Raw genomic sequence first — 27,623 nt, forward strand, 5'->3', positions numbered from 1 at the left:
GAGTAAACAGACCCTTACTTAGGAGAGAATGACAGCCTTGAAGTGGTTTTCTGGGGTAAGGAAAGCCTTATTATCTGTGTCTGATCATTAGCTCATGGAACAGACACTTTGCTATATAAAGGGCAGGAAAGGGTCAGAGCCACAGAGCATGTCTAGCGATTATGTTGATAGCTATCATGCCAGCTGACAGCTGGGGGAATTGTGGGGTGCATTACACATGAAGCTGACTTTATGGCTGCAAAGATATCAGCTTTCTTCATAATTTGGAACTAACAGGGAGTTTCCTCTTAAGGCAGATGGATTTTTCTGACCATTTGAGAAAGATCTTGGTTGTTAATGCTAAGAACCTTTACAAAGAGAGAACGCTAACAACTGTCTTAATTGCACTTCTGACCAGAATACCCACAGAGATCTAGACTACAGAGCTACTGTATCAGACAAAATCTTTCCCCAGACATTCTTTTGTCCTATTCAATCAGGATTTCTCAGATAAACATTCAGGATTCAGCAATTCTAATTCTACATATGAAAAGACATGCTGAAAGATTTTGGTTTTGAAAAGCAAACATAAAACATCCCTGGTGCGCAAGTTCATCCTGAAAGAAAAATCTCAATATATATTAATCCTTGCATGCATATGAGGTTCATGGTAAAACCTCAGGGACACTAAGTTCTCCACCTAAACCAAGAAGATATTGTGTTCTCCTTAAGTAACAAAACAAAGTAAAAACAGTTTCCACGTACTCTTCTTGTGTTTCTGTTAGAAGCTGTTGCCAGGACTAAGAAAGAAAAAGAAAAAGGAAAAATGGAGAGAAAAAAGAAAGGTAAAAATAAAATACTTTGGCGCATTTACTTTTTAAGCCACTGAATCTAGTTCCCTGACTACAAGAAACTAAAACACATTATCCATTTTTCCCTACTGGGTTGAAAAGCTTGCTGTTACCTAAATGACAGCATAATCAGAGTTTAACAACAATTGTAAGCACTGCAGGAAATAAATCAATCCTGAACTCCACAGGCTGTAAATCAGGCTATTATAAAATTTACAGCCTAAACTGAGTGGAACATAGTGAGATTTTTTTGCCTCTGATCCTTGTCAGACTTTCCTATTTATTTTAGAAGACATGATGGGTTTCCACTTTCTCAAATGGATAGGATCAAAGTCTTTAATTTGCTAATTATCTCATCAGGTCACATATGCATTTAAGTCAGTTTAAGACTGGTCTGACATTGACAGTGGATGTAACCAACCTGTGTGCTCATAACCACAGCACTTATAATACTCAGAGTAATAAGAGCATGACCTTCTCACTGACAACTAATTATATCAGCTAAGTCCAACAACAAAGCTATGGTATTAGATACTGACCTGACTAGTCTCTTCAAATGAAATATCCAATATAAAGTTCAAGACAGAAAGAAAATAGTATCTGTATATACATACTTATACACATGCATACATATGGGCATATATGTATTTGGTCAAACTTTTTGTCTCCTCTACTTCTTCATCATCGCCCATTAAACAAGTCTAGTATCCACCTGCTTTTTATTATATGAACAATTACACATATCCCAAAAGACGTGAAAACATCTCACTTGCATCAAACTACCAGTTCACATTGCATTACCTTTTATCTGTACAGCAGAGCTCTGTAGAGCACAGCCTTTACAGGCTTCAGTTGGACAGATGAAATCCATTATGTCAAATAATTATGTATCATATAATTTATTTATTTAGGCTTGATTTTCTTTCTGGGCACTCCAGATTGCTTTATTTATTTAATTTTTTTGCAGTCAGGGTGGCTATCATCTTAGATATCAAACAGCTGTAAGACACTATTCCTACTCCAAATACCACATGTGGACAAGAAGCTTTCCTACCTTAGCAAGAGGAACATACGCATACACTCCGTATATACATTATCTACACCTTCACACACAGATACAGGCTTCTTAGTATCAACATGTAATTTCTTTCCAAGATCTCAGTTCAGTAACAAAAACCAACACTTTTTCATAATGTGATGTTTGAAACACCATGGTTACATGGACAAAGTCCATTAGTCCTTAGCAGAAAACACAGGTGACTGCTAAGCTTTACTCTGAATGTGCCAGGAGTTACCTGAAAACATATCAGAGGAGAAGAAACCAGCCCTGTTTGCTGACCTCTCCTCACTACAGCAGCAGCAAGCCTGACTGGGTGATGTATCAAACCCTTCTCCAATTTTTACTTCTGTGATAGGCTTGCAAAAGAAGAGTCTTTGAGGAGCAGTTTCAATGGAGATGAGAAAATGAAATAAGAAGAATAAAGAAATTATTGAAAACAAAAGACACCTGGGAGATTGGCCAGATTTTGCCACTTCAAGGAAAACTCTCTTTTTGCCATTTGAACATCTTCTTGGCAGCAGATAAACCAAATTATATTTTTTAATATTATTACTATCAAAAAGACATTCACTAGCTGCAATCTCATTAAATACTTGTTGACTGAAAAACATGTATAGGTTTATACATATAGAGAGTTAATAATTCTTGAGTTTTCCATTATCACAATGAATAAACTTTCAGAGCAATTCAGCAAAATAATAGATGGGAAATTTAAAATCCCATTGCAGGTAGTAACAGTGCTTTCCAAGAATACTATTATAATTAAGAATCTGTTTTCATTGCTACTAAAGAGAAAGCAGGGTGAGGGTTTATGCTTCCAGCAAATTAAAATTTTACAGAAGTTATGTTCAGCATCTCCATTCTTCTCTAATAAAAGCTGTGGTCAGGGAAAGTAGCCTGCTGCATAGGTCTTGCATATTTTACTATAAATCCAATAAACAAAATCATTTAAGTAATTATAATCTGAATGTACATAAGTCTATGGGATGTGATGAGATGCATCCCAGAGTCTTGAGGGAATTGGCTGATGTAGCTGCCAAGCCACTCTCATCATATTCAAGTCATGGCAGTCAGGTGAAGTCCCAGTTGACCACAAAAAGGGAAACATTGTACCCATCTTTAGGAGGGGTAGAAAGAAGGACTCCCGGGAACTACAGACCTGTCAAACTCGCCTCTGTGTCTGGGAAGATAATGGGACAGACAGATCCTCCTAGAAGCTGTGCTAAGGCACACAGAGAACAGGGAGGTGATTCAGGACACCCAGCATGGGTGCACCAAGGGCAAGTTCTGTCTGGCCAACTTAGGGGTCTTCTACAACAGAGTAAACACATCAATGGACACGGGAAGGGCTACGTGTGTCATTTACCTGGACTTCTGACATCCTGCTCTCTAAACTAGACAGAGAAAGAGTTGATAAGTGAACTGTTAGATGGATAAGAAGATGGACTGACAGTTGCATCAAGAGGGTAGTGGTCAATGGCTCCAAGTCCCAGTCGATATCAGTGATAAGTTGCATGGCACCAGTGTTATTCAATATCTTCATTAATGATGAAGATGAAGGGATTGAGTGCACCCCCAGCAAATTTGCAGATGACACCAAGCTGAGTGGTGCTGTTGACACACCTGAAGAACAGGATCCATCCAGAGGGAAACCTGGACAAGCTTGTGACAAAGGGTCCATGAGGTTTAATAAGGCCTGGTGCTGCAGCTGGGTCAGGGCAAACCCCAATACCAACAGGCTGGGGATGCACAGATCAAGAACAGCCCTGCCCAGAAGGACTTGAGGGTGCTGCTGGGTGAGAGGCTGGACATGAGCCAGCAATGTGCACTTGCAGCCCAGAAAGCCAAAACTGTCCTAGGCTGCATCCAGAGTCCTCTGGGCAGCAGGGTGAGGGAGGGGATTCTGCCCCTCTGGTCTGCTCTAATGAGACCCCACCTGTAACACTGCACCCAGCTCTGGGATCCCCAGCACAGCATGGACATGGACCTGTTGGAGAGAGTCCAGAGGAGGGACACCAAGTTGATTAGAGGGATGGAGCATTTCTCATATAAGGAAATGCTGAGAGAATTGGGTTTGTTCAGCCTCTGGAAGAGAAGGTTTTGAGGTGACCTAATTGTAGCCTTCCATTTCCTGAAGGAAGCCTACAAGAAAGATGTAGTAGCACTTTTTACAAGAGCGTGTTGCAACAGGATATGGGGGAATGGATTGAAATAAAAAAGAGTAGGTTCAGATCAGGTATAAGATGGGAATGTTTTGCTCTGAGTTTGGTGAGGCACTGGAACAGGTTACTCAGAGAAGTTGTGCATGGCCTATCCCTGCAAGCATTCAAGGCCAGGCTGGATGGGGCTCTGAGCAACTTGGTCTAGTGGAAGGTGTCCCTGTGCATGGCAGGGGGCTTGGAATGAGATGATCACTAAGGTCCTTCTAACTCAAACCATTGTATGATTGTCATTTTCCAGTACTGGAAAAACATTCAAAGGAGCCTGCCCTACAGTCTACATTTCCAGTACATTTAGTAATTTCACCAGTGGATTCCCAACCAGCTAAATACAACATCCTTTTTCTCCCCTTTTCCAAAAATAGAGTATTTCAATTCATAACACATTTCTCCTTATGACAGTGAGACTTCAGAGAAGTTCATTTATTTTTAAATAATTTCCTTTTCCCCATACTTCTTTACCATGTACTTAGGATTCTCTCCATCACAGTCCTGCAAGAGCCCAAGCAGTCTAAAGTAAAAACTGTTCAAATTAACCAACTAAACAACTCCTGAGGAGACCTCTCAAGACAATAATGTCTAATGTTGGGCTCAGGAGGATGCAATCACTTCTTAATTTTGCCAAATTATGACAAACTTCTCACTCTATCCAAAACTTGCTCACCTGTCACCAACTTAAAGCACTACCCCAACCCTGCTATTGCTATCACTGCTGCTACTGATTGCACTCCTCCACACTGCAACAAAAAACAAGTACTTTCTCCTTGCCAGACCTCACAGAAGAAGAAACAAATAAATAAAGAGCAGAGAAAGCAAAGGTTGATAAGAAAGGTGTTAAGAAAGGCATAGCTGTCAAGGAGCTGTGACACAGACAAATCTATAAATTAGCAGCACACCCAATGAGACTGTAGTGACAGTTCTAAAGCCCTAATGCCTGCTCTTTATCAGGTGAAGACAGATCTAAGTCTTTGACATTTTAAGGAAGTAGAATTAGTCTGATTTGGGTTATCAAATGAAGAAGCCAGAAAGAGCAAACCAACCAGCAGCTAGCTGACCTTTTCAGCAGCAGCCACATAGTATTAATAGTGATAACAGCTTCACAGAACCCAAGTAGTCCTACTTACTTAATACTTCAATTATGGGACTGTCGTAGAGAAGTACACTCTATCTTAAGAAACATTAAGGATTTTTCCAATAAATAAATAGGAAAATGAACCTAAAAATCAGTGCATTAGGTCTAAGCTTTAATTTAAATTCTCTGTCAAACATCAAGTATGTGAGAAGAGTCCCTGAATTCTAACAATCTAAAATGGAATTGTTTCAGTTCTAGTTTCCTGCATCTTTTCCTTTGCAGTTACCTAAAAAAAACTAAGCAAAAGTAAACTGAAGTTTTGAAAGACATTTCATGGAATCCCCACTTCACTAAAAGGATAAAGAAAAGCAGCTGAGCAATTTTTTTAATCCACATTTTAAGATTAAATATTTATGGAAGAATGATAATTTTGCTCCTATGATACCACAGTCACAGTTCATGTGATTAAACAACAAATGCCTTCTAGACTCATGCACTTTTAAACAATACATTGGAGCAGATCTGTATAAATAATCTAACTACATTAAGTTCTTTGAATGTCAGTCACAACATGAGATATTTGTCACAACTTTATTCTAACTCCCCAAGTTAAAATAAAGAAGATCCAGATGATTAATTTTCAGTGTTTGCTTCCTACATTTCAGAGCTAATATAATTTGACAGTTTCTGCAAGTTTCTAGCTAGCCCAAACTCTTTCTAAAGCCTTCTAATGCATTTATTTTCTTTTTAAAAGGTGTACCCATCAGGTAAAAATATCATGATCATTGGGCTTAAAGGAGCAGAAGGAGACAACACAGTAAAAAAACATAAAATACTGAAAACATTCCTTTTATGAGGTTTCTGGCATCACATGCAGAAAAATCTGACTTTTGTGGGGCTAACCATCCAACCCCTACTATCGTTAGACTTCCTATGCTCTGTTCTAACTCCAAATCCTACTGGGTTCATGACCTTTTTAGCAAACAAATATAAGTTTTACTAGTATTGGCATAAAATAATCCTGTTGAAAAGTTTAAAAATATTAAAGAAGAGTGCTTGCTATGAACAGCTGAAGAGCCAATGTTTAGTTTCTAGGAAAATAATTAATTCCTGAGTCTTAGAGTGTATATGTAGGGGCTCTCTGGGTCTTCTCCAAGTCCTAGTGCTCAGGAGAGTGTGTGAGCTCTAAGACTTCTAAAAGCTTCCCATGACTTTGTTGAGGGTCAAACACGTGTGCTGATGCCAATGGAGATTGTGAATCAGGAACCCTAAACTTGGCAGAGTGGGGGCATTGTAACACTGCTTAGGAAGCAAGTTATATGTATTTATTTTTAATTTTTTTTTTCAAATGGAACAGACTTCTATTTCACAAATGATGCAACCTATGCTCTTTTCACAAATTATGCAAGTCACCTATTAAATTTCATGTGAGTGAAACTTTCACCTCAAATCACTGAAGATTTACCAAAGTGGATTTATTAGTAAATACTACTCTTAGAACTGAACTAAATGTCACTATTGGCCATAAATCAACTTTTGGCTGACTTCTGCTTCCATTCTCACAAAAGGCTTTATCATGCAGTTTTAAACCAGACTACACAACTTTCAATCCTGGACAGACATTAAAATGTCGTATTAACTGAAGGTTTATATGTTTTACAAAATAGCAACTCCTTTCATTCCAGGGAGGTAGAAGTAAATATATTAAGTAAATATTGTTTGTTTGTGTCTTATTCATGCAGCAACTTACATTCTACGGTTCTTTTTTGAAAATCTGAAATATCATTGACCCTCTCATACAAGATTTATGTCATGCAATTTATATTTTTCTTATGTTTTGGCATAATTCAAACAATAAATAAACCCTTCTAAAAAAGGTGAAGCACAACCTCTCAAAAGTTTCACCTGTCATCATTATTCTTTGCTTCTCTTCAAGCAGCACATGGAGTAATTCTTCAAAAGAGACAGCAAAATGCATGATCCATATCTGCTTATTCCATTCCTAATTGTCATTTAGGAGTAACTAAAGTTTTACTCCAAAAATTACCTTAAAAGACAATTATACAGATAAATATTCTAATTAAGCGATCTTGTAAACTAAGACCTCCATCAGACACTTGATGCACCACCATGTTGGAAGTGAAAAAGAGGTTCAGTGCCCTGCATTTTATAATCACAAAGTAAAGTGATTAAACACTCATTCCACATTTCAATGACTGAGAATTCATTTATATTTAAAATATATAAGTATGAAAAAAAAAAGAAGTAAAACTGAATAACCTAAGAATACTCTGATTTTTAGCTTGTGATTTTAAGACCTGGCTGTACAATACTTGGAGTTGCCACTACACACTCTTAATTTCCAAAACTATAATGTTCTTACATAACTGTCAGCAAAAATTGTCCCATTAAACTGGCTTTCTCTTTTTTGGTGGAGGAAATAACAAAAACTAAACTACTTTGGCCTGATGAGCACCTAGTCAACAAGCACTTTCTGTGCTCCAAGAACCAATATTGGGTGCATTCCATCAAAGAATAACACAGTCTCAGAGGGATTCTCCAGGCTTTTTTTCTCAAGCCAATGCCACCAACTTATCTTGTCTGGCTTTCAGCCAACTTCTTATCCAAATTCTGTATTTCCATTAGGCACTGACAAAGACACTTATCAAAGGAGACACATGCAGCTGGGTGCCATCACTGCAATGCAGTCAGCAGTCCATGAACCAATACACAACATATTCAACAGATGGTTAAAATTTAAGTATTTCAAGCCTCCATTTAAAAAACCTCTTCTAACTTTTGCTGTCAAAGAGGAGAACAAAGCCCCATCCTTTTGAAGTAACTTGAATGACCAGAGACAAGCATTGTGCATCCTACTGACAGCACAACTGAATGCCTACAAGAGCAGGACCAGTTGCAATTTCAGTCCTCACTACATGTCTTGATTCTATTTAATATGCCAAACAATATCCAAGACAATCATCAGCATTAAATTGCATATTACTCTTCTAAAGTTTTTTTTCTTCAGAGCAAGTCCTACAGAATTCTACAGATCAAGAAGTTAGGAAAAAACTCTGAGGGACAGTAGTAATGGCTCAATATTGGCTAAGTTAACAGATAGGATTTCTACCATAGAAATCTTTTAGTAACATATACTAAGTGAGAGACAGCAATGAGTCAAGATTCATCCACTTAATTAATTAATTAATTAATTCTACTGAAAAGCAGGTGGCAGAACTTCCCTGAATTAGACTGCAAACATGGCTGCATTGAACGTAACTTCTGAAAAAGCCCCCATTTGGTTTTATCATTACCAGCACTGGAGAATATATTGATCACCCTTTATAAATCATCTGATAATTACAATACACATCTCTTGAGTTTGAATTGTTCTATAATTGCCGTTCAATCTCATTTGATTCTGAAAAGCTCCAAAAGCCTCTTCCTTTATCAATATACACAGTTTATAAAGCTATCTCTTAATTACCTTTTTAAGAATAAGCTAAGACACTTTATTTAAAACAGGTAAATTACACAGGCCCATAGAAATCATTACAACATATTTATTGTGGTACTGTTCATTCTAACAACATTTGAGTGATAGAGGTAAGCATTTCACATTCCACTTTCCCTCATGACCATTTTTACTGTATTCCGGACATATATTCCATAGTTTATCTATAACTGGTACCAATCAGAAATGCTAGTACTACAAAGACTATACTGTTTCTCTTTCAATCCTTCTTCTTCTTTAGCCCCTATGTCCAGAAAAACCCAACACTTGTACTTTTTCCAGTGCTACAAAAGTGTTTTCTCAAAACTTGGTAAAAATTGAGAGCAACAATCCAGCTTGATCCACTCCCATTCTTTCATTTAGCTTAGATGTAAATGTGTGAACGCAAATGCCAGCAAATAAGCAAATTTGAGTTTGACCAGGTCTTGTCTGCTATCCAACAGCTAAGATTATCTACCTTTAAAATTACCTAGTAAGCAGATTTCACAGTGCTTAGTTTATCATATCCCCCCACTGTCAATGTTTAGCAGACATTTATATTCCCTCAAGCTGGAGCAGTAGTTGTTCCTGAAACAACCTGCATCTATTCTCTGAAGCATCACTACTTGTTATTCTGTCTTCTGAAATCTTATGCAACTGGCCTCTGTATTAAAGTAAGAAATACAAAAATTGTCTTATGGAAAAAAAGGTACATACTCCCTTCCTAAACAAAAAAGGATTATCTGTTTCAAATCACAGTTACACATCTTTTCTTGCTATTATGTTTCTAATAAATTTACAGGGAAAGGTTAAAGCCCTGCACGTTAGCCATTCTGATGCAGCGCAAATGCCACACTGGGCAGCGCGAGCATGAAGCGACCAAGTCATTAAGGAGAGGTGATCTGATCAACACCCTCAGATTGAAAATTATAGGTGGGCTTTACTGTGACAAAAATAAATAGACCTGCCTCATCAGACCTGATCTGGGCCCTCAACCAACAAATTCATTAACTCACACAGAGCAAGAAACACCTCATCCATAGATGTATCCATTCCCTGGACAACAAATTCAAGATCAGATTATGCCTGAAAAATGTAACTAATTAGCATTACACTTGTATAAAAATTTCAACTGCTTGATTCCTCAGGAAGTACAAAGTATTGAACACATTTTCTCCATAAAAGGGATTACAAATTCCAGGAACTGAATTTAGCTCAGTTGCATGTTTCTCAAAGTATACATTTGAAAAGAAAGCAAAGGTATGGCACAAGCAACCTTCCTTTTAACAGAAAATTTCTTGATGCAGAACTAAAAAGTACATAATTTATATGAATGTTTTGAAATAGGAATCATTTTTAAAACAGTATTAAAACCACGGGGATGACCTTCAACTTTGTTTCTTTCACCAAGAGCAAATTAAAATAAATTTATGTAGCTTAACTTCTAATTCCTTTCTTACGTTCTTACTTCAAAGCCAGATTTCCAGCAGAGATCCAACTGTTGGCTTAAAACAAACAAAAAAAAATTTCAATGCTTTTATCTTTGCTACTGTCTGCAAGGATCTCCTCCAAACCCCCAACTTTATGCATGTTTCAGTCTTACATCCCATCCTGCATTCATTACCTCACCCCATTAACATTCCATGCAGAGAGCCCTTTGCTAGTTTTACGAGGCGAAACCACAGAACATCAGGTTAACAAAGCCCTGTCGAGAACATTCTCCTCAGTAAAACTGAAAACTGTTCATCAGGACTCTGCTGACATGGATTTGCAATGACTTATTAGCACTAGAGAACTGGTGCTAGAGAACTTAGAAAGGCTGGTAATAAGAATACAAGATTTAGCTCTATACCTATAAATAATACTGACTGCTTTCTTCATCATTATTTCATCATATTGCTTATTAAATGAAATTCAAAACAATTAAAATACTATTTGATCTCAGAACTTGTTTGTTCTACTCAGTTGGCTATAAGGCGGTAAAAGGAAAAGGCTTTACAGCTTGTAGGACACATGAACTGATGTTTTGTCAACTGTTTTGACTTAAAATTATTATTACATTGGCACCTGTTACATTTCACGATGTGGATGGCCCAAGTCTATGTATACTCTCATACTCCACACACATGAAGGGGCAGACTGGAGGGGCTTTCAGAAACTGGTTTAGTGGAAGGTGGAACTTCATGATCTCCAATGTCCCTTCCAACTCAAACCATTCTATGAAACTACAATGTAGTAGTTGTCAAACTCATTTATGAATAATATTAATTTGATTAATAAACTATTATTAATACACAGATTAAAATTAGTGAAAACACGTATATATACCCACAATAACACACAAGCCCTGCCTATAGGGCTTTCATTGAAGTCCTCTTTATTCAAAAGTTTCTTCCTGTCTTGCAAAGATACAGGAGTTCTTTGTGTCTTTCAACAGGACCATAACAATGTTTGTATCCATTTTAGATGGAAAAAATGTGACAAAAATATACAGATTTATAGCCATCAAATAAATTTCACTCCTCTAATAGGAGTTAAATTAATTAGCCAATGCTTTACCCAGCTTGCAAAAAGTGAAAAATTAGATGCTACCTTTATTTTGGTTTTAAGAAAGGATGGAAAAAAATCAGAAAATTAGATGTTGAATAAAACTTACAATGGAAAAGAATGCTAAAGAAATAAAGCCATATCCTTAAAAGAAAGTTTGCACAAGATACAGCTGTTTACTTTTAAATATTTTCTCTATCTACTAAAACAAGATTATAGGAATATAAGATTTTACTGGTACATGATGGAGGGATTTTAACTCACATAACAGTTAATTACATCTCAGCAAACCCTAAGTTACCATCACTAGAATGAACTATTGCTGCAAAAGCATGTACATAAAAATGTTGATTTGGGGTGGTTAAGTTGACTTACAGTTTATCCAACAAATTTTAAAAATAACACAACAGGAAACCATCTTGAAATTATGGCTGCCATAGAAAATTTTAATTCAATGTCTGTTTTTATTAACAGAAAATATTTGCACACTCATATACATCATTTTACTGTGGATTTAAGGACAAAACCTGCCACTTGGAATGACTTCCAACTAAGATTTTCTACACTTTCCAAAGGCCATTTAAGCTTAGGGACACAGCAATTCTAATGCTGAATTAGCTACTTTCATATTGTACCATTTCTCATGAACAGAAGCATAGTGAACGTGGTTCAAGCAAGAATTATTTACCTGAGTGCTTCCAATTTAATTCTCATTGCAAATCCTACCGGTGACACCAAATATCCCCCCTTCAAAAATCTTATTTTTACGTGGCACTACACAACTCTATAGTAACTCAAAATCTCTACTTAGTAGCAACACATTACTAAGCTGCTAATTTTACTTTTGTCCTAAAATGACAAAAAAATTGTTATGGTCAGAAGTAAATAAGAAATGCCATTTTTATAGGGACATTACTGTTACAGTGGGAACTTAGATTAAGGACCATCTCCAGTAGGCAGCCAACTGCATTAAGAAATCACTCCCAAATATATCCAAGGTCTGCGATACAACTTGTTCGACCTCCAGTAAAAGGCCATCTCTTTCAGGCAACTGCTTGTTGTTGGTCCCTTGGGTGGTCCAAGACCTGGGTGGTCCAGTGAGTTCAGCTTGGACAGCTTATTTCAGTTTTTATTGTATTTAACTGTCTCACATCACATTTTATTCTTCTAGAGAAAGAACTCAAACTTTACTAAAACAAGAAACAGTCTCTTATTTAAATCTTGCTTCCTGAACATTAATATGAGTCTTATGGGAAAACTGTATCAGAAAACCAAACCAAACAAACAACAAGCTTTTATACTACATCATTCCAAAATGAGATGAAGGACCCTAAGGACTCAAAACAATCCTGAACACAACATCTGCACAGTAGTTTGAAATCTTTAAACATTAAGGCTACTATTCATGCTCTCACACCACAATTTCCAACATATCCATCTGAGAGAACTGTTGTGAGCATCGTTTTTTTCTTTTAAGTGTGGGATGTAAGAAGGAAGAGAACGAGTCAGTGCAAGTGAGGTTGAGACTTCCACAGTTGCCTACATTGCTTCTGGCACCTGGCTGAGCTCAGCTTTGATTGTCACCCTGCACTTGACAGACAATCTGCTCCAGTGTGGACTTGTTTGAACAATGAGGGCACCACAAAGCATTTCTGTTAAAACTGATTCTTAAGATTGCTGCTATCCAGAAAACAGAAGTGGACCAGGTACCAAACCCCCACATTTATCCCACAAACAGAGAATGACAGCACTGAGCTGGATGCAGCTCCCAACAACACTGGTGCTTTTCAGTACTTCCCAATTGAGAATTGCTGCCCAATTACTTTTGCTTGGCCCTATTGTAAATTCAGTTTTATCCTTCATTTTTCCTGTCACACCAGCGATCACATTTCTTCTCTTTCAATTTTATTTGTTATTTATTTGACCTGAAGAAATAAAGATCATTTAATTATCTTCATTATAAAAATTCATAAAACTTTTCAGTAGACATTTCAATTGTTCCACACAATGATGTAAGCATTCATTGCAGTCTAAGCAGATTGAAAGAATATTCCAGAAAGAATAACATTAATTTTGCAGACTTAAGGCAGACACTGAAAAACACTAGAAATCCAGTAACTGAAAATAATGAATAATAAGTAACCAAAACAAAATCAAAATAAGTCAAAGAACAGATGCTAATTTAAAAAACAAAACAAAACAAAAACAAAACCTCAAATAATTTTGATCAAATCATAAATTTCAATGGGAGGGGAGCAGTAAGCAACATTGTTAAATTTTTTCTGCATCAAAAATATGATCTGAATTTTCAAATGTACTTCCCCCTCTTTTTTTTAATTTATCAAAAGGATTATTTACACAGTGCAGAAAACTTATTATTAATGAAGGTCAAAAAGTTATGAAAGATTCAAGAGACACACCAGCAAAGGCTTGAACTACTATTATTATCTCCCAAGCTGCCTTCAGGAGGATTTAGCAATAATGCTGCTGAACAAGTTTTTCATCAGTTTCAAATTGAGTCCATTTAACACCTCATATTATAAAAACTTTCTTCATGCATTTTATTTATTCTTATTATTGATGTGCTAGATGCTACACCTTGCCTCAATTAATTACATTCTCTGGGAAGAGGAACTATTATTGGTCAATAGATGATTCTTGAGGATAGTACTGGACCAAAAATCCAAGTTCACAGATTTGAAATTTATACAATATATTTGCTTCATCAGAAGTATTTTATATTTAAAATATAATTTTAATATTTAAATGCTTAAAATTAATAAATATGCTTATTTAATAAACTAATTCCTTCCTATCAGCATTAACACTGGTAAATTATGCAGTATCCAGAAGTTACCACATCAGCCCAGCAAAGACAATGAGCAAGTCCAAGACAGATATTGGCTTGGGAGATTCTGTCTTTTCCTCTCCCAAGATCACACAGTCTGTTACAACTGAAGAGGGGAAAACAGCCCTAGAAAAAAAGCCTGTATTTGTCTAATTTAAATGTATTTAAATAGTTTCAGCAGGCAAAAGCAATCTGTATTCTGAAAAGCAAAGAAGCACCAAACCAGCAAAAATCCTTCCTTGACCCAAGGACAAGCTCCAAACACCTCCTGTGAAATCTCGCTGCAGGACAGAAACAGCATCTGAAGCAGCAAGGAAAATAAAACCAAAAAGACTTGAAATATACCCATGTCTTAAGGAATAAACATATTTAAAAACCTTCAGTTGTAGAATTCTCCTGTGCTATTGACTTTCATATGGAAAATGTATGAGCAGCATATGTAAAACTGCTCAAATCATTCTGCAGTTAAACAAACAAGCACATGCCCAGAGGGGACAGAAGAAAGTAACTGCTCTCCTGATGATGAATAGCATTAACTTGCTCTGGCTTGCCAAGTCAGTGAGCGGTGTGAATTTAATGGCAATTAGCCCAGATCAAAGTTGAAGTACCATGAACAAAGTAGGTAAAACTGACAATATCAAAGAAGGGAAGCATATCATGTGTGAGTGAAAAAAAAAAAAAGACTTAGATTTATTTATAATGTTTGCAGCTGTTAATGAAAAAGGACAGATCTTTACAAAATGTTTGTTTTCAAAACAGTATTACTGATTAAGCAGATTTCCAGGAGACTGCTTTCACGGGCAAATTGGCCAAAAACCTGACAGCAAAGAAAAATATTCTGTAATAGCTTCTATTGTGGACACACTGCACAGAATGGTATTTTCTCAAGAAATTTAACTGTGAGTCAAAGTCAAGCATTCTCCCTCCTACTTGGCAAACAATTTATCAGCCATTGAATGCAACAGAAAAAGTTCACAGGTATCAGAAAGAGGCAGAAAATGAGAGAATTCAATACTGCATTTATTTTATGTGCAGTAGGCTTTATGAATTATTAGTAATAAGAAAAATATACTTGTCATTAAATCTGCATGTCTTAATTAAGAGTGACATTAAAAAAGCTATAAATTTAAAATGTGCATGAATGACCTGGCAAGAACAGCTTTAGATTTTTATTTTAAGTTTAAGGAGACCTCCACTTCCACACAATATTAGTAGGACTTAAATTCCTATTTCAAATATTAGATGTTTATAAGACCTTCAGCATACTCACTAATACCTAACTACTATCACTACAACATTCCAGTCTTACCATAATACCTTCCAGCTAAAAGTCTGAAAATATCCTTACAGCATCTCCCATAGCATTTCACACAGATGGTAACACATATTTTTGCAGATGAAATGATGCACAGAGAAGTTAAATAATTAGCCAAAAGCAGCAAGTGAATAGAAGAAATTGGAATTAACAGAAGATAACTTCTTTCTATTGAAATCACTATCCTACTCTTTTAATATAGGTAAAATAATAAAAAACAAAAACAATTTGCAGTCTGTGTGAATTAAGTGTATTGAAGCTAGGCACAGAAAAATGTTCCAGTATAATAAACAGCAATATATTTTTGACCATAAGCTGAAGGGTAAAGACCCAGCAGTACTTTAGCAATTAGTCAGTGATGTTTATGAGAGATTTCCTTGAGCAAGGACTAAGTTTCTCAAAAGATCAAAGATAATCGGTGTTACACTCTGCCCTAACCAGACCCAGATTCACACTTTCCATTACTTATTTACATTGATCTTATGACTATTTTTATAGATCCATCAGAATAAGTGTGCTTTTACTCTTTTACTAATATTTGTTTAATTAAGTTAATTAATTACAGGTTAACTGAAATGTCATACAAAAGACCTCACGCAGCTTTCAAAGTGTACTGGGAATCCTAATCCTTTTTTTTTTTCTTTTTACTAGCAGTAAGGATGAAGTCAATAAATTGTCAATTAATAACATACTTGCTTTGATGGCTCTTCAGTAATTTACTTTCATACCACTTCATAAATTTCTTAGGAAAACTTCTGGGATCACTGATACAGTACCTCTGCCATGGGAAAATTTCGTTTAAATCTGCTCTACTGCCAATAAACCAATAAGACTTACTGGCTGATAATCCTCCCACACTACACTGTTTAGGTATATGCACTCAAGCAGCAAAAGTTTAATTTGTTCCACTAATGGCACAGAAAACTACTCAAACTTATTCACCATATAAATTTGAACTTCAGTGTGCTACTTTTTGTTATTCCTTGGGCAGAAAATTCAAGGCATTGGATGCTTTGTAATTCAGACTATTTTATCTTTTCCTTGATCCAAAGCATAACAATAATAATGGGCACTATCAGCAACTAAATATTAAACTGCACTTCACAGAAGAAACATAGTAGAAAGCCTGAATATTATTTGCATTGGCACACTAACATGCAAGACACATTCTGCTATTCTAAGTAGGTGTAATATTATTTTGAAACTACTAAAAGCAGCAATGCTAGCTGCCTTGGACATATTTCAAGTTGCCATACAATAGCTTTTGTTTAGAATTTCTAGTGGGATAACATGCACTTTATTAGGCTGTAGCCTATCTGTTTAGAAGATAATTTAATTTATAAAAACACAGGAAGAATTTAGTAAAAAAGCCATATAATGTTAAAAATACTGATTTTCTCTAAAGTTGTGTTGATAGCATTGATGCTGGTTAATAGAAACTAAAAGATGATAATTTGAAAGGCAAAGTTCATTTACAAGTGCTGCCCATGTCAAATAGTCATGACAGGACAAGACCAGGTGGAGTTCCTAAAAGAAGTAAGAAAAAGTGATGAGATTGTAAGATATTTTTATTATTATCCTATCTAATGCAGGAAAATTACTGGAAAGTAACAGGAAAAATTCACTACACATTTATACTAAAATATATACACACACATAGATATATAGATATTTATACACATACACACATATATATACACACACACTATATTTTCTATCCCACATATATTAAGGAGAGTTTGTCTGCATTTCCCTAAAAAAATGTCAATCATGTTGTCCTGGTACTGGCAGCAAATAGGTAGAATTTGTCAAAAAACAACAAGTGTTTGGCTAGCATTCTTCCTGGGGTATGAAGAGCCAACTGCAGATTTTCCAAAGGGACTGACTTATGGATAAAGGAATTAAAGAAATTGTTCTCCTGTTCCACTAGTAATCCTCTGAGAAACAAGAGCATCTAGAGCTAAAAAGATTTATATTTTCTCTTAAGTTGCAGCTCTACAAGATATTTATAGGGCTATGTCACACAATGCACCATGGACTACACCATCAGTTTTCTAAGCATCCTCCCAAATCTCAACAATACTCAAGATTATCTTATTCACAGACACAATGAGAATAAATATTTTGTTCTCTTCTTATATACATGTATAGCTAAACATGAAAATATTTAAGAAAATTATACCAGCTGTCTGGTAAGTATATATTCCTACTTTTCCCCACCCTAATTAAGAAATTGACCCTGGCCCTTCCAAATTCTTATTGGGGAATTCCAGTTTAGGAAATGAAGGGTAAGAAGAGGGCTTTGTCTCTTAAGAAAGCAAATAAAATCCTCTGAAAAATGGAAATAAGTAGGACTGCAAGCTGGGTTAGTTTCATGCTTTTATTAGTTAATTGTTACTATTATTATTTACTACACTGTTTCTATTCCTCTGAAGCAGCAATCATGGGCTTCTAATGTTCCAATGCTGGTGAGAGTCACAGCCCTGTGAGGTGTGAAGCCCAACCAACCATCCACAGAGACTGGGTCACACACAGAGACTTGTGGAACACACAAACAGCCGTCCTCCATGCTGGCTGCTATGTATGAGCTGACAACCACCCTTAGCAAAGAATTAATGAAAAGGAACATGCAGAGTTACCTCTACTAAACAGAAGAGGAAGAACTTAGCCCCACATTGATAAGCATGGCAGAAACTCAGATGTTGCTTTGTTTCCTCAAAGCCAGGTCCAAAATGCTGCTGTTACTGAGTCTGAGTTGTACTGGCTTCCAATATAGCAGCATTCATTTACAAGTGTTTCACTGTGGGGAGACCTCACAGAAAATGAATGAAAAACATCTTGTTCCCTTAGCATTACCTCATGCTATTTTTGTACAACTATGCTTCTTAATTACCAATTTCTTTGCTCTTACGGACAAGTGTTCTGGAGTAACTTACTTCACATCTCAAAATAGAGAAACCTTTCACAGGAGCGAGCTGAGCAGCTCCCATTTGAGAAGGGGTAAAAAACCGTGGTAGCTAAATCCAAACAGAGCCAAGCCACAGTAAAGGGTACAAGGGTTGGTGCATTCTTACTGCAAACATCCCTCCATCATACTCTTGCAGCAGCCCAACAGAGAACCTCAGTGGAAAACAGCAATGCAAACCCATCCAAAATGCTCCACTTTACACAAGTGTGTAAGATAAGATAGTGCTCCCCCTGGTTATATAGAATCACAGAATTGTTAAGGCTGGAAAAGGCTTAAAGGTCAGAGTTCAACCATCAACATGGCACTGCCAAATCCACCACGAAACCATGACCCTAAATACCACCTCTAGATGTTTTTTTAATGCTGTTAGGGACAGAGACACAACCACTTCCCTGGGCAGCCTATTCTAATGCCTGAACACCTTTTCAGTGAATAAATTTTTCCTAATAACCATTTGAAATGTCCTCTAGCATGACTTGAAGCCATTTCCTCTTGTCCTATTGCTTGTCACTTGTGAGAAGAGATCAGTCCCCACCCAGCTACAAACTCCTTTCAGGCAGTTTGCAGCTGGTGGGGAGAAAATTAAGGTCTCTCCTGAGCCTCCTCTTCTCCAGGCCTAACAACCCCAGCTGCTTCATCTGCTCCTACTATGATTTACCTCTAGACCCTTCACCAGCTCCACTGCTGTTCTCTGGACCTGCTCCAGCACCTCAATGTCCTTCCTGAATTAAGGGGCTCAGAACTGGACGCAGCACTTGAGATGTGGCCTCACCAGTGTCCAGCATGGGGGGACAATCACCACCCTGGTCCTGCTGGCCACACTATTCCCAACACAGGTCAGGATGCCACTGGCCTTCCTGGCAACCTGGGCATGCACGGGCTGACATTCAGCCACTGCTGACAAGCACACCCAGGTCTTTTTTCACAGCGCTGTTTTCCAGCCACTCTGCCCAAGTGGGTAGCACTGCATGGTGGTGTTGTGACACAAGTGCAGGACCCACCATTTTGCCTTGTCTAACCTCATACTGTTGGTCCCAGCCCACCAATCCAGCCTGTCCAGATGCCTCTGCAGATCTTCCCACTTTCTAGCAGATCAACACTTCCACCTAACTTGATGTCCTCTGCAAACTGACTGAAGGTGCATTCCCCTTGTCCATATCATGGATAAAGATATGAAGCAGGACTTGCCCCAACACTAAGCCCTAGGGAACCCCATTATTGGCTGGTTACCAAATGGATTTAGTTTTATTCACTACCACTCTCAGGGCCTGGCCAAACCAGCCAGTTTCCTACCTAGTAAAGAATACACCCATCCACACCATGAAAAACCAGTTTCTCCAAAAGCGTGCTATGAAAAATTGTTTCAAAGGCTTTACTAACACACAAGTAGACAACACTCACAGCCTTTCTCTCACCCATTAGGCAGGTCACCCTGCCATTGGAGGAGACCAGGTTGGACAAGCAGGACCTGCCTCTCCTGATCTCACACTGGCTGGACCTGATCCCTCTGCTGTCCTGCATGTGCCATATGATGATACTCAAGATGATCTGCTGCGTAACATTCCCCAGCACCAAGGTCAGGCTGACAGGCCTGTAGTTTCCCAAATCTTCCTTCTGGCCCTTTTTATAGATGGGGGTCACTACTCCCAATTCCCAGTCACTTGGGACCTCCCCAGTTAGCCAGGACCACTGGTAAATGACTGAAGATGCCCCAGTGAGCTCTTCTGCCAGCTCCCCCAGCACCCTTGGCCGGAGCCCATCTCGCTCCACAGACCTGTGTATATGTAAATTGTATGGGAGGTCACCGACCATTTCCCCTTAGATGATGGGGCCTTCATTCTCCTCCCAACCATGTCTTCCAGATCAGGGGGCTGGGTACCCAAAGAACAACTGATCTTGTCATTAAAGACTGAGGCATTAAGGCATTAAGTACCCCAGCTTTTTCCTCATCTTTTGCCATCATGTTTGCCCCTGCATCCAATAATGGATTTTGTTGCTGGTGTAATTACAAAAACATTTTTCATTAGTAGCCAGCAGTAGCCATATTAAGTTCTAATTGGGCTTTGGCCCTTCTAATTCTCTCCCTTTATTACCTCACAACATCCTTCCAGTGCTTGTGAGTTTTCCAACCATTCTTCCAAAGGTCAGGAGCTCCTCTTTTTTCCCTGATTTCCAGCCAAAGCTTTCTGTTCATCCATGTCAGACACTTCTCCGTCAGCTCATCTTTCTCAGCTCATGGGTACAGCCTGCTATACCTTTAAGACTGCCTTTTTAAATTATGTTCAGCCTTCCTGAATTCCTTTGTGCCTCATGATTGCCTCCCAAGGAACTCTTTCAGTCAGTCTCCTAAGCAAGCCAAAGTATGCTCTTGTTGGAAGTCCAATGCAGCAGCTCTCCCACACCCCTTACTTCTTCAAGAACCAAAAATTCTGTCATTTCATGATTACTGGGTCCAAGATGCCTTCAACCACCACATCATCCAAGAGCACATCCCTGCTCACAAACAGGTCCAGCCTGTGCCTTTCATAGTTCACTTGCTCACCAGCTGTGTCAAGAAGTTCACTTCCACACTCCAGGAACCTCCTAGGCTGTTTCCTCTCCAATGTATTGCATTTCCAGAAGACATCTGATAAGTTTAAGTCCCCCATGAGAACAAGGGCCAGCAACTGTGAGATTTGCCCCAGCCACTAACAGAATATTTCATTTGCCGCTTTATTCTGCCTGGGAGGCGTTTAGCAAACTCCCACCAAAGCCTTGTTGTCCTTCTCTCTGACTCCAAAATAAACACTCAACCTGCTGCCACCATCATTAAGCTCCAGACAATCAAAACACTCCCTAACATCCAGAGCTACTCCAACATTTTTCCTTCCTTGACTATCCTTTGTGAAAGGTTTATGGCAATCCACTGCAGCACCCAGTTGTGCAAGTCATTCCACCATGTTCCCATGATAGCAAATATGTCATCATTTTACTGCTGCATAAAGGCTTCCAGCTCCTCCTGCTTGATGCCCATGCTGAGAGCATTGGTGCAAATGCACTTCAGTTGGAATATTCATTACTGCCTTTTGGGGATGACAAGCCCTAATTCCTATGTAACCATTCTCAGGTGCTTCCTTGGTTTCTAAAAATTCAATAACCCTTATATCTTTGCTGACACATGGATTTGCTCCCCCGACCTCCACTGAGGAGGCAGACCAAAGACCTTGCTACCAAAGCATCCCTCAGAAAGTGGCATAGTGCCCCCAGGATTATCTGTAGTAAGCCTGGTTTTATTGGCTCTTTGATAAGAGCTATACCAAATAACTCTACTAGGGCTGCCTTGGAAAAACTATGAATGAAGACTTTTACCCATCCTATTTCTACCTTTAAGGTGGATTATTCTCACCTCTCCTTTTTCCCAGTACCAGGAAGGAAGGCACGATCATTGAGCTGGGAGCCTAATTTGCTGCCATTGTGTAGAAAACAGTTCTCCTTCCACCATGATTTTGAGACAGTGACTTTTCAGGAAACAGACAAAGTACAAGTCATCTCAATACTACTTGTAACAGAAAGAAGGAAAAAACTACTTCACCAATTCCTGAATGATCCTTAATTAAGCACCCTTGCTATGAGTTTATTATGAATATCCCTGGATAAATACAACATGGACTTTATTGTCTGTCTCCAAAGTGCAAGATGAAGTTCACACTGCCTTACAGATGTTCCAACATGCAAAACTGGATGTTCATGCTCTCACTGACTTCTTGTCATAGGAACTTCTACAATTCCTGCAGTAAATGAAGAGTGTTTACTTTCATACTGGTTTACTTGGGAAGTGTGAATATACTAAAGAAACATCTGGCACTTCTAATGAAAAATCTCTGTTTCAAGTATAACGGGATGCACAGCCTTTGGAATTGTGCAAGAATTTGAAGAAAAATTAAACAGTTAATTTCCTATATGTCTGTCTTTTCAAAGAAAACATGAAATCAAGCTGTGAAGACAAAGAACCTAGCAATGCCATCATCTGCAAAAGACTGTGCAAACAGCAACATCTCACCAGTGCAAAGAGACAAAAATCCTTTTAATATATGGCTTTTACCAGCTCTTATAATCTTAGGTCCTTATTGACCACAAAGGTAGCATTTTTGGAATTGCTACCCACACATGTACTTTATTTTGATATTTTACACATTTTTGGGATTATTATTTCCTCATTACAAGTACAATAAAAGTTAGTGAAAAATGTATGTATTTTACCAAAGCAAGTAAAATCTTCAAAAAAAGTTGGAATAATCTGTACAATAAAAGTGTGCAAAAAAGCAAACAAATATTCTGATTCTTCAGTTCAAATGGCTCTAGAAAATAAAAAGTTTCGAATTGAGGATATAATGACTATAATAATATTAAATCTGGTTAGCAATTAAATGATCACCCCTTCCTTCAGACTAAAACTGTAGACAACAGCTAGTAGCTGACATCTCACTTCAACATTTTACAGCTGCTTTAAAGACATTTGGATGCATGCATGCATCTTATTTTCCCAGGATTTCAAAGTCCACATCCAGGCTGCTGCTCAGCCATTATAAATGAGTAATTCAAGTAGGGCATGACTGCTTCTTGTATTAACTTGATAAAGATGTTTCAGTTGAAGTGCATCAACAGTTGTGTTAAGTCATCCCTTTCACAGGCTTATACTTAGCTTATGTTACCAGTGAAGAAAAAAACCAAGTATTATTGGCTTCAAATTATCATAAAAGTTTTCACACTAAACATATTAGTATTATGATTATTATATTATTCCTGCGTTGAAAAATATAAATATACCTTAACTATTTTATTTTGTAATTAAAAAGAATTTAATCAACTGATTGCAACTTGCAATCACAAGTTGCACACAAGTGCTTAAAGTGCTTAGACACACAAGTGCTTAAAGGACTGATATGTTCCTTACACATCTGGTTTCAGAAAATTACATTCTATCTGTAAGATTTTCCAAAAGTTGGTTTTAAAACACACTTTTAACATAATAGGTTAATGTTAAACTTATCACTGAATAATGAATTTATTATGAAATATGTATGAAAGAAGTGTTTTGCAATAATTTAACTATCTGAAAAATATTAATCCAGGCCTTGGGCTAATACATCTTGCAAATACTATAAAGATAGTTTGAACATATTTCATTTTCTTGTACAAATCTTCACGTAACAACCTGAAAGGCTTGCTCAACACTGAACTCTTCTCTAATGACAGCAGGGATATAAGAGAGCTCAAAAGTACAGAAGAGAATTCATATTCTCATTTCGTTAATTTATTTCTATTGAATACATGACCAAGTTGCACAGTTACACTAGTTACATTAAAATAGTTACACTAACAATAAGAAATATGCTGTACATATAATTCATGCAAAGCCCAAAGCATAAAAAATGTGCTTTATCATCTTTTACATAAACTGGATATCTGACAGATTACATCTATGGACATACAGAAGAGAGGAGAATATTATCTAAAAGTGATGATCCATCACCATATGTGCTCCATAACCCTGCTCACTAACGTTGAGCCAGATACTGTATTCAATAATTCTTATATTTAATCATATCTTCTCTTAATTTTCAAAGTATTGTTTCTATTTACAAAATTTCCATTATTTTCCCCACTTTAATGGGGAAGTTCTAATACTATATAATACTTTATATTGTATTTACACAATATTTGTTTAGGGTTTAATTATTTTTATTCCAAAAGTAAAACAAGCTTAGGTACTTTTGAGGGCAGCAGGAGATAAGAAGAGGCAGTCAGCCACTTGTTTGTTTGTTCAGACTATTCATTTGAAGATTTAGTACTTATTATTAATTATTTAGCTGAATAAACTTTATTTTAATTTATTTTCTGCATCATATTATTAGAACATGGTCTTTTTTCCCCTGGTATGACAGTTATAAACACTGAAATTCAAAGAGACATGGCTCAAACTCTGGTCAGTCTGACTCCTTTCATGTCAACCTTCCCAAAGGCAGTGGTCTATTTTTCCAAGATTCCTGGATATGAGGCAGCATAGCCAAAGATATTTCTTCAGCTTGGCACAAACCCCAGACAAGCAGCCCCAGAAGCTCTACAGTGACAGATGGGGAACCCAGGCTAAATGTGTAAGAGTTGGTAGATACAGGCAAACTCTCACTCTAAGAGCTGAAATGTTTGGAACTCCCCATCCCTTCCATTCACATTGTCAGAGTACCCATTCGTTGCATAACCATGAAATGTTCTCAAAGGTTCAGAAAGTAGAACCCCAAAATTATTTGTTACTCTGCAAATACACAGTTTCTAAATCTCCTGGAGAAAAAAAACCTTTTTTTTTCCAGACCTGTCGACTTCATCTTGAAAATACATAAGAAACTAGGAAAACACTTAGGAAAGCCAGAGCATGCACTAATATGCTGTGCTGAAAGTGGTATCAACAATTTGCAGCACAAATGAGTTTGGATGGAAACTCAGAAGTCAGGTCAGCAAATTACTTTGCTCTGGCATATGTTTGTCTTAAGTGAACTGGCTGCAAGACCAAGGCAATACTTAGAATCTTCTCTTTCAGACATGACTTCTGGAAAACAAATGTTTTTCTTTTTAACTTTTAAAATGCCTTGTATTCAACTGAAGAGTATAAATCATATTAAAATGAAGAATTAAAAATATTTAGCTATTTAATTAAACTATATAGCCACACTAATCCTATCACTGCATTTCTCAAATAGATTTAGCATTCCATGTGATACTGAGAATGTCAGGATAACCTCAAACAGACCACATTTGAGTTTGAATTTGCTGTACTTAAAGCCTGTTATTTAGAGATACTCAACATTAATGGCTCACCTAATATAGGTGAGCTAATTTTAGCTGTTAAATAGAACTGAAAAGTTACACAATGCACTGTTTTCCTGACACCAATTTTAAGTAATTCTGCTGCCTTACACAAGTATATATTATGTATTTTGAACATATTAGTTCTATTTGAGTGCACAGGTAAAATTAAATCGGCTCATACAACACAGGAGTGATCAAATGGTCTAAAGATTACAAGTGAGTCATAGTTCCTCCAATACTAATTTTTATACAGTCTGCAGATTTCTGGTAACAATAGAGCCTGCCCCTGAAAAGCTTCACAGCACATGAGAAAAATAGAACTAATGTAAATGTTTCCAAAGTTGTACACCTTAAAGATAATCTGTCTGTTCAAAATTAATTCAGGTTGGTCAGCTATAGGAGTCTGTACTAGATTGCAAGTCATCACAAAGGTTATCTAGTTGAGTTTAAAAAATAAAATACCATTAAAATTCTAACCTGCTTTGCCTAATCCTGACTGTGAACTGTTGCTTTCTACATAAAACCAGCTCTTCAGTCACTTGGTAATGGCCCAACAACTGGCTGACCACAACTGGCTATTCATAACATCATAGGAAGGAATTTCTGTGGGAGCTTCTGAACAGTAATGTTTGGGTAGAAAGGGACAATGTGGTTGAATATTTACTCTGACTGCATACTGAATCAGAAAAGTGAGATTATTAGTACATTTGTATTAGAACCAGAACACTGGAATCCCGGGAGTGACCTGTAGTTTTTTAAACTGCTACAGAGCTGAACCATGAAAATCACTGAAAAAAATTCAGATCTGGAACAAATATATTTATATATATAATAATTTCTGCATTAAAAATAAGATGCTTCATTTATCATTGTTTTTATCAAATGCGCTATGATATTATTTAGTTCCTTGTTACTAAAATTTAAAGAAACCTGAAGTTGACCTAGTCAAAATGCATTTACTACCACCAAGAGTCTACTGATTTTCAGTCATATCTATTTAGCATTTCATTACAGAAAAAGTAGCCATCTTATATGAATCATTTACATCACTAAAGAGGCAGTGAGAGCACTACAATTCAATTATAAAACCTGGAAATAGTTTAAACACTATTTGAAAATAAACAGCTCCAGTCCCTTATGGCCATGTCTGGGAAGTGTCCAAATGCAAGTTAAAGATCCCATGGCGTTTTTTCAAAATGGGAGGGAACTATCCCAATATGCTGGCCAACATATATTTTCTCAATTAAAAACAGATTTCAATGTCCAAAGCTATGTGTCAGCAATTGCTGAGAGCCTATACTGGTCATGTTTTCAAAACACCAACAATAGGTATCTAGTCACCTTGCTGAATAATGCTTTTCCAGATGCCATAAGTGGGAAAGGTAAATGCATTTTCATAAATAAAGGAAGCACAGATACATCAGCCTCTACCATTATGAAAATAGAAATTATCATTTGAACCCACATGTAGATTTTTTTTTTCCAATAACAGAAGTGTTAAATATGACTTTGTTGGCCATATGGAACACTTTGATACTAGCAGATTTTAAAGTGAACAGAAATCCAATGGAACACACATGCACACACACAAAATAAAGGTAGCAGAAAAAAATCTCATATCTGCCATTCCCTAACTTCTACACATTTAATGAGTTAAACATTTAAAAAAGTAAAGGCTTTTCAACAACTTCTTTTTAATTACTTTTACAGAATTTTCTAGGTTATGAGCTGTTTAAAGAGAAGGTGGAGAGACTTCTTTTATGTACTTTAAAGCCTTCATAACTCTTACTACCCCCACCAGTGAAGAGCTCAACTCTTTAATTGCCAGTACTGAAGCTCAAAGTCCTATCCCAAGAACTACAAGATCAACTACATTATCTACACTGCTATCCTGAGTTAAAAGAAAAGAAACAGCAGACAATGAGTTTTTACAAATAAGTTATAAATCCAGATGAGATGCAGGCTTTCCAGTTCCCCCAGTAACATATTTCCCAGTGCAACGTCTAAGGCTCCTGCCATTTGGAGTTGAGTCCCCATCTTCACAGTGCTTTGTTCTTGTTTTGCCCAAACTCTTAATCTTAAGTGATTCTATTAAGAAAAAAATAATTGGAAAAAAGGCAAAAGTGCTTCTTTGACTAAAGATATTGCCCAACTTCCACAGTGCAGCTGAATAGAACATCTCAAAGTCAGACAGGACTGAAAGAGTTCAGGGAACTCAACTACAGAGGCTAACTTGCTAAAAACTTGCATGACAGTGTAGGTTTTTTCCATTTTTTATTTTTTTAAAAAATCAATTTTTAAAGTAAGATTTTACAAACTAATCAATTGTAGTCACAATCTCAGAATTTTAGAACACATGTATTGCTGAAGGATTTAGGGCATATTGAGAGGAACTGACTGCAACCTAAGCAGAGAGATGAAAACACCT

The 27,623-nt window shown here is 37.0% G+C and overlaps 1 protein-coding gene across 6 annotated transcripts in view; it reads right to left on the reverse strand.

Moving 5' to 3' along the window:
• VPS13B (vacuolar protein sorting 13 homolog B) overlaps nt 1–27,623 on the reverse strand; it is a 434,757-nt gene that overhangs the window by 262,249 nt on the left and 144,885 nt on the right. Inside the window, exon 20 of one of the 6 annotated variants that reach the window (XM_077187540.1) lies at nt 27,120–27,283. The exons of the other annotated variants lie outside the window; for them this stretch is intronic. Within the exon in view, the coding sequence (XP_077043655.1) occupies nt 27,135–27,283 (149 nt within the window). The 3' untranslated portion in view covers nt 27,120–27,134. Of the gene's footprint in view, nt 1–27,119; nt 27,284–27,623 lie in introns of those variants that run through there. 6 annotated transcript variants of the gene reach the window in all.

This window comes from Agelaius phoeniceus, chromosome 1 (assembly GCF_051311805.1).
Source record: "Agelaius phoeniceus isolate bAgePho1 chromosome 1, bAgePho1.hap1, whole genome shotgun sequence".
Classification (NCBI taxonomy): domain Eukaryota; kingdom Metazoa; phylum Chordata; class Aves; order Passeriformes; family Icteridae; genus Agelaius; species Agelaius phoeniceus.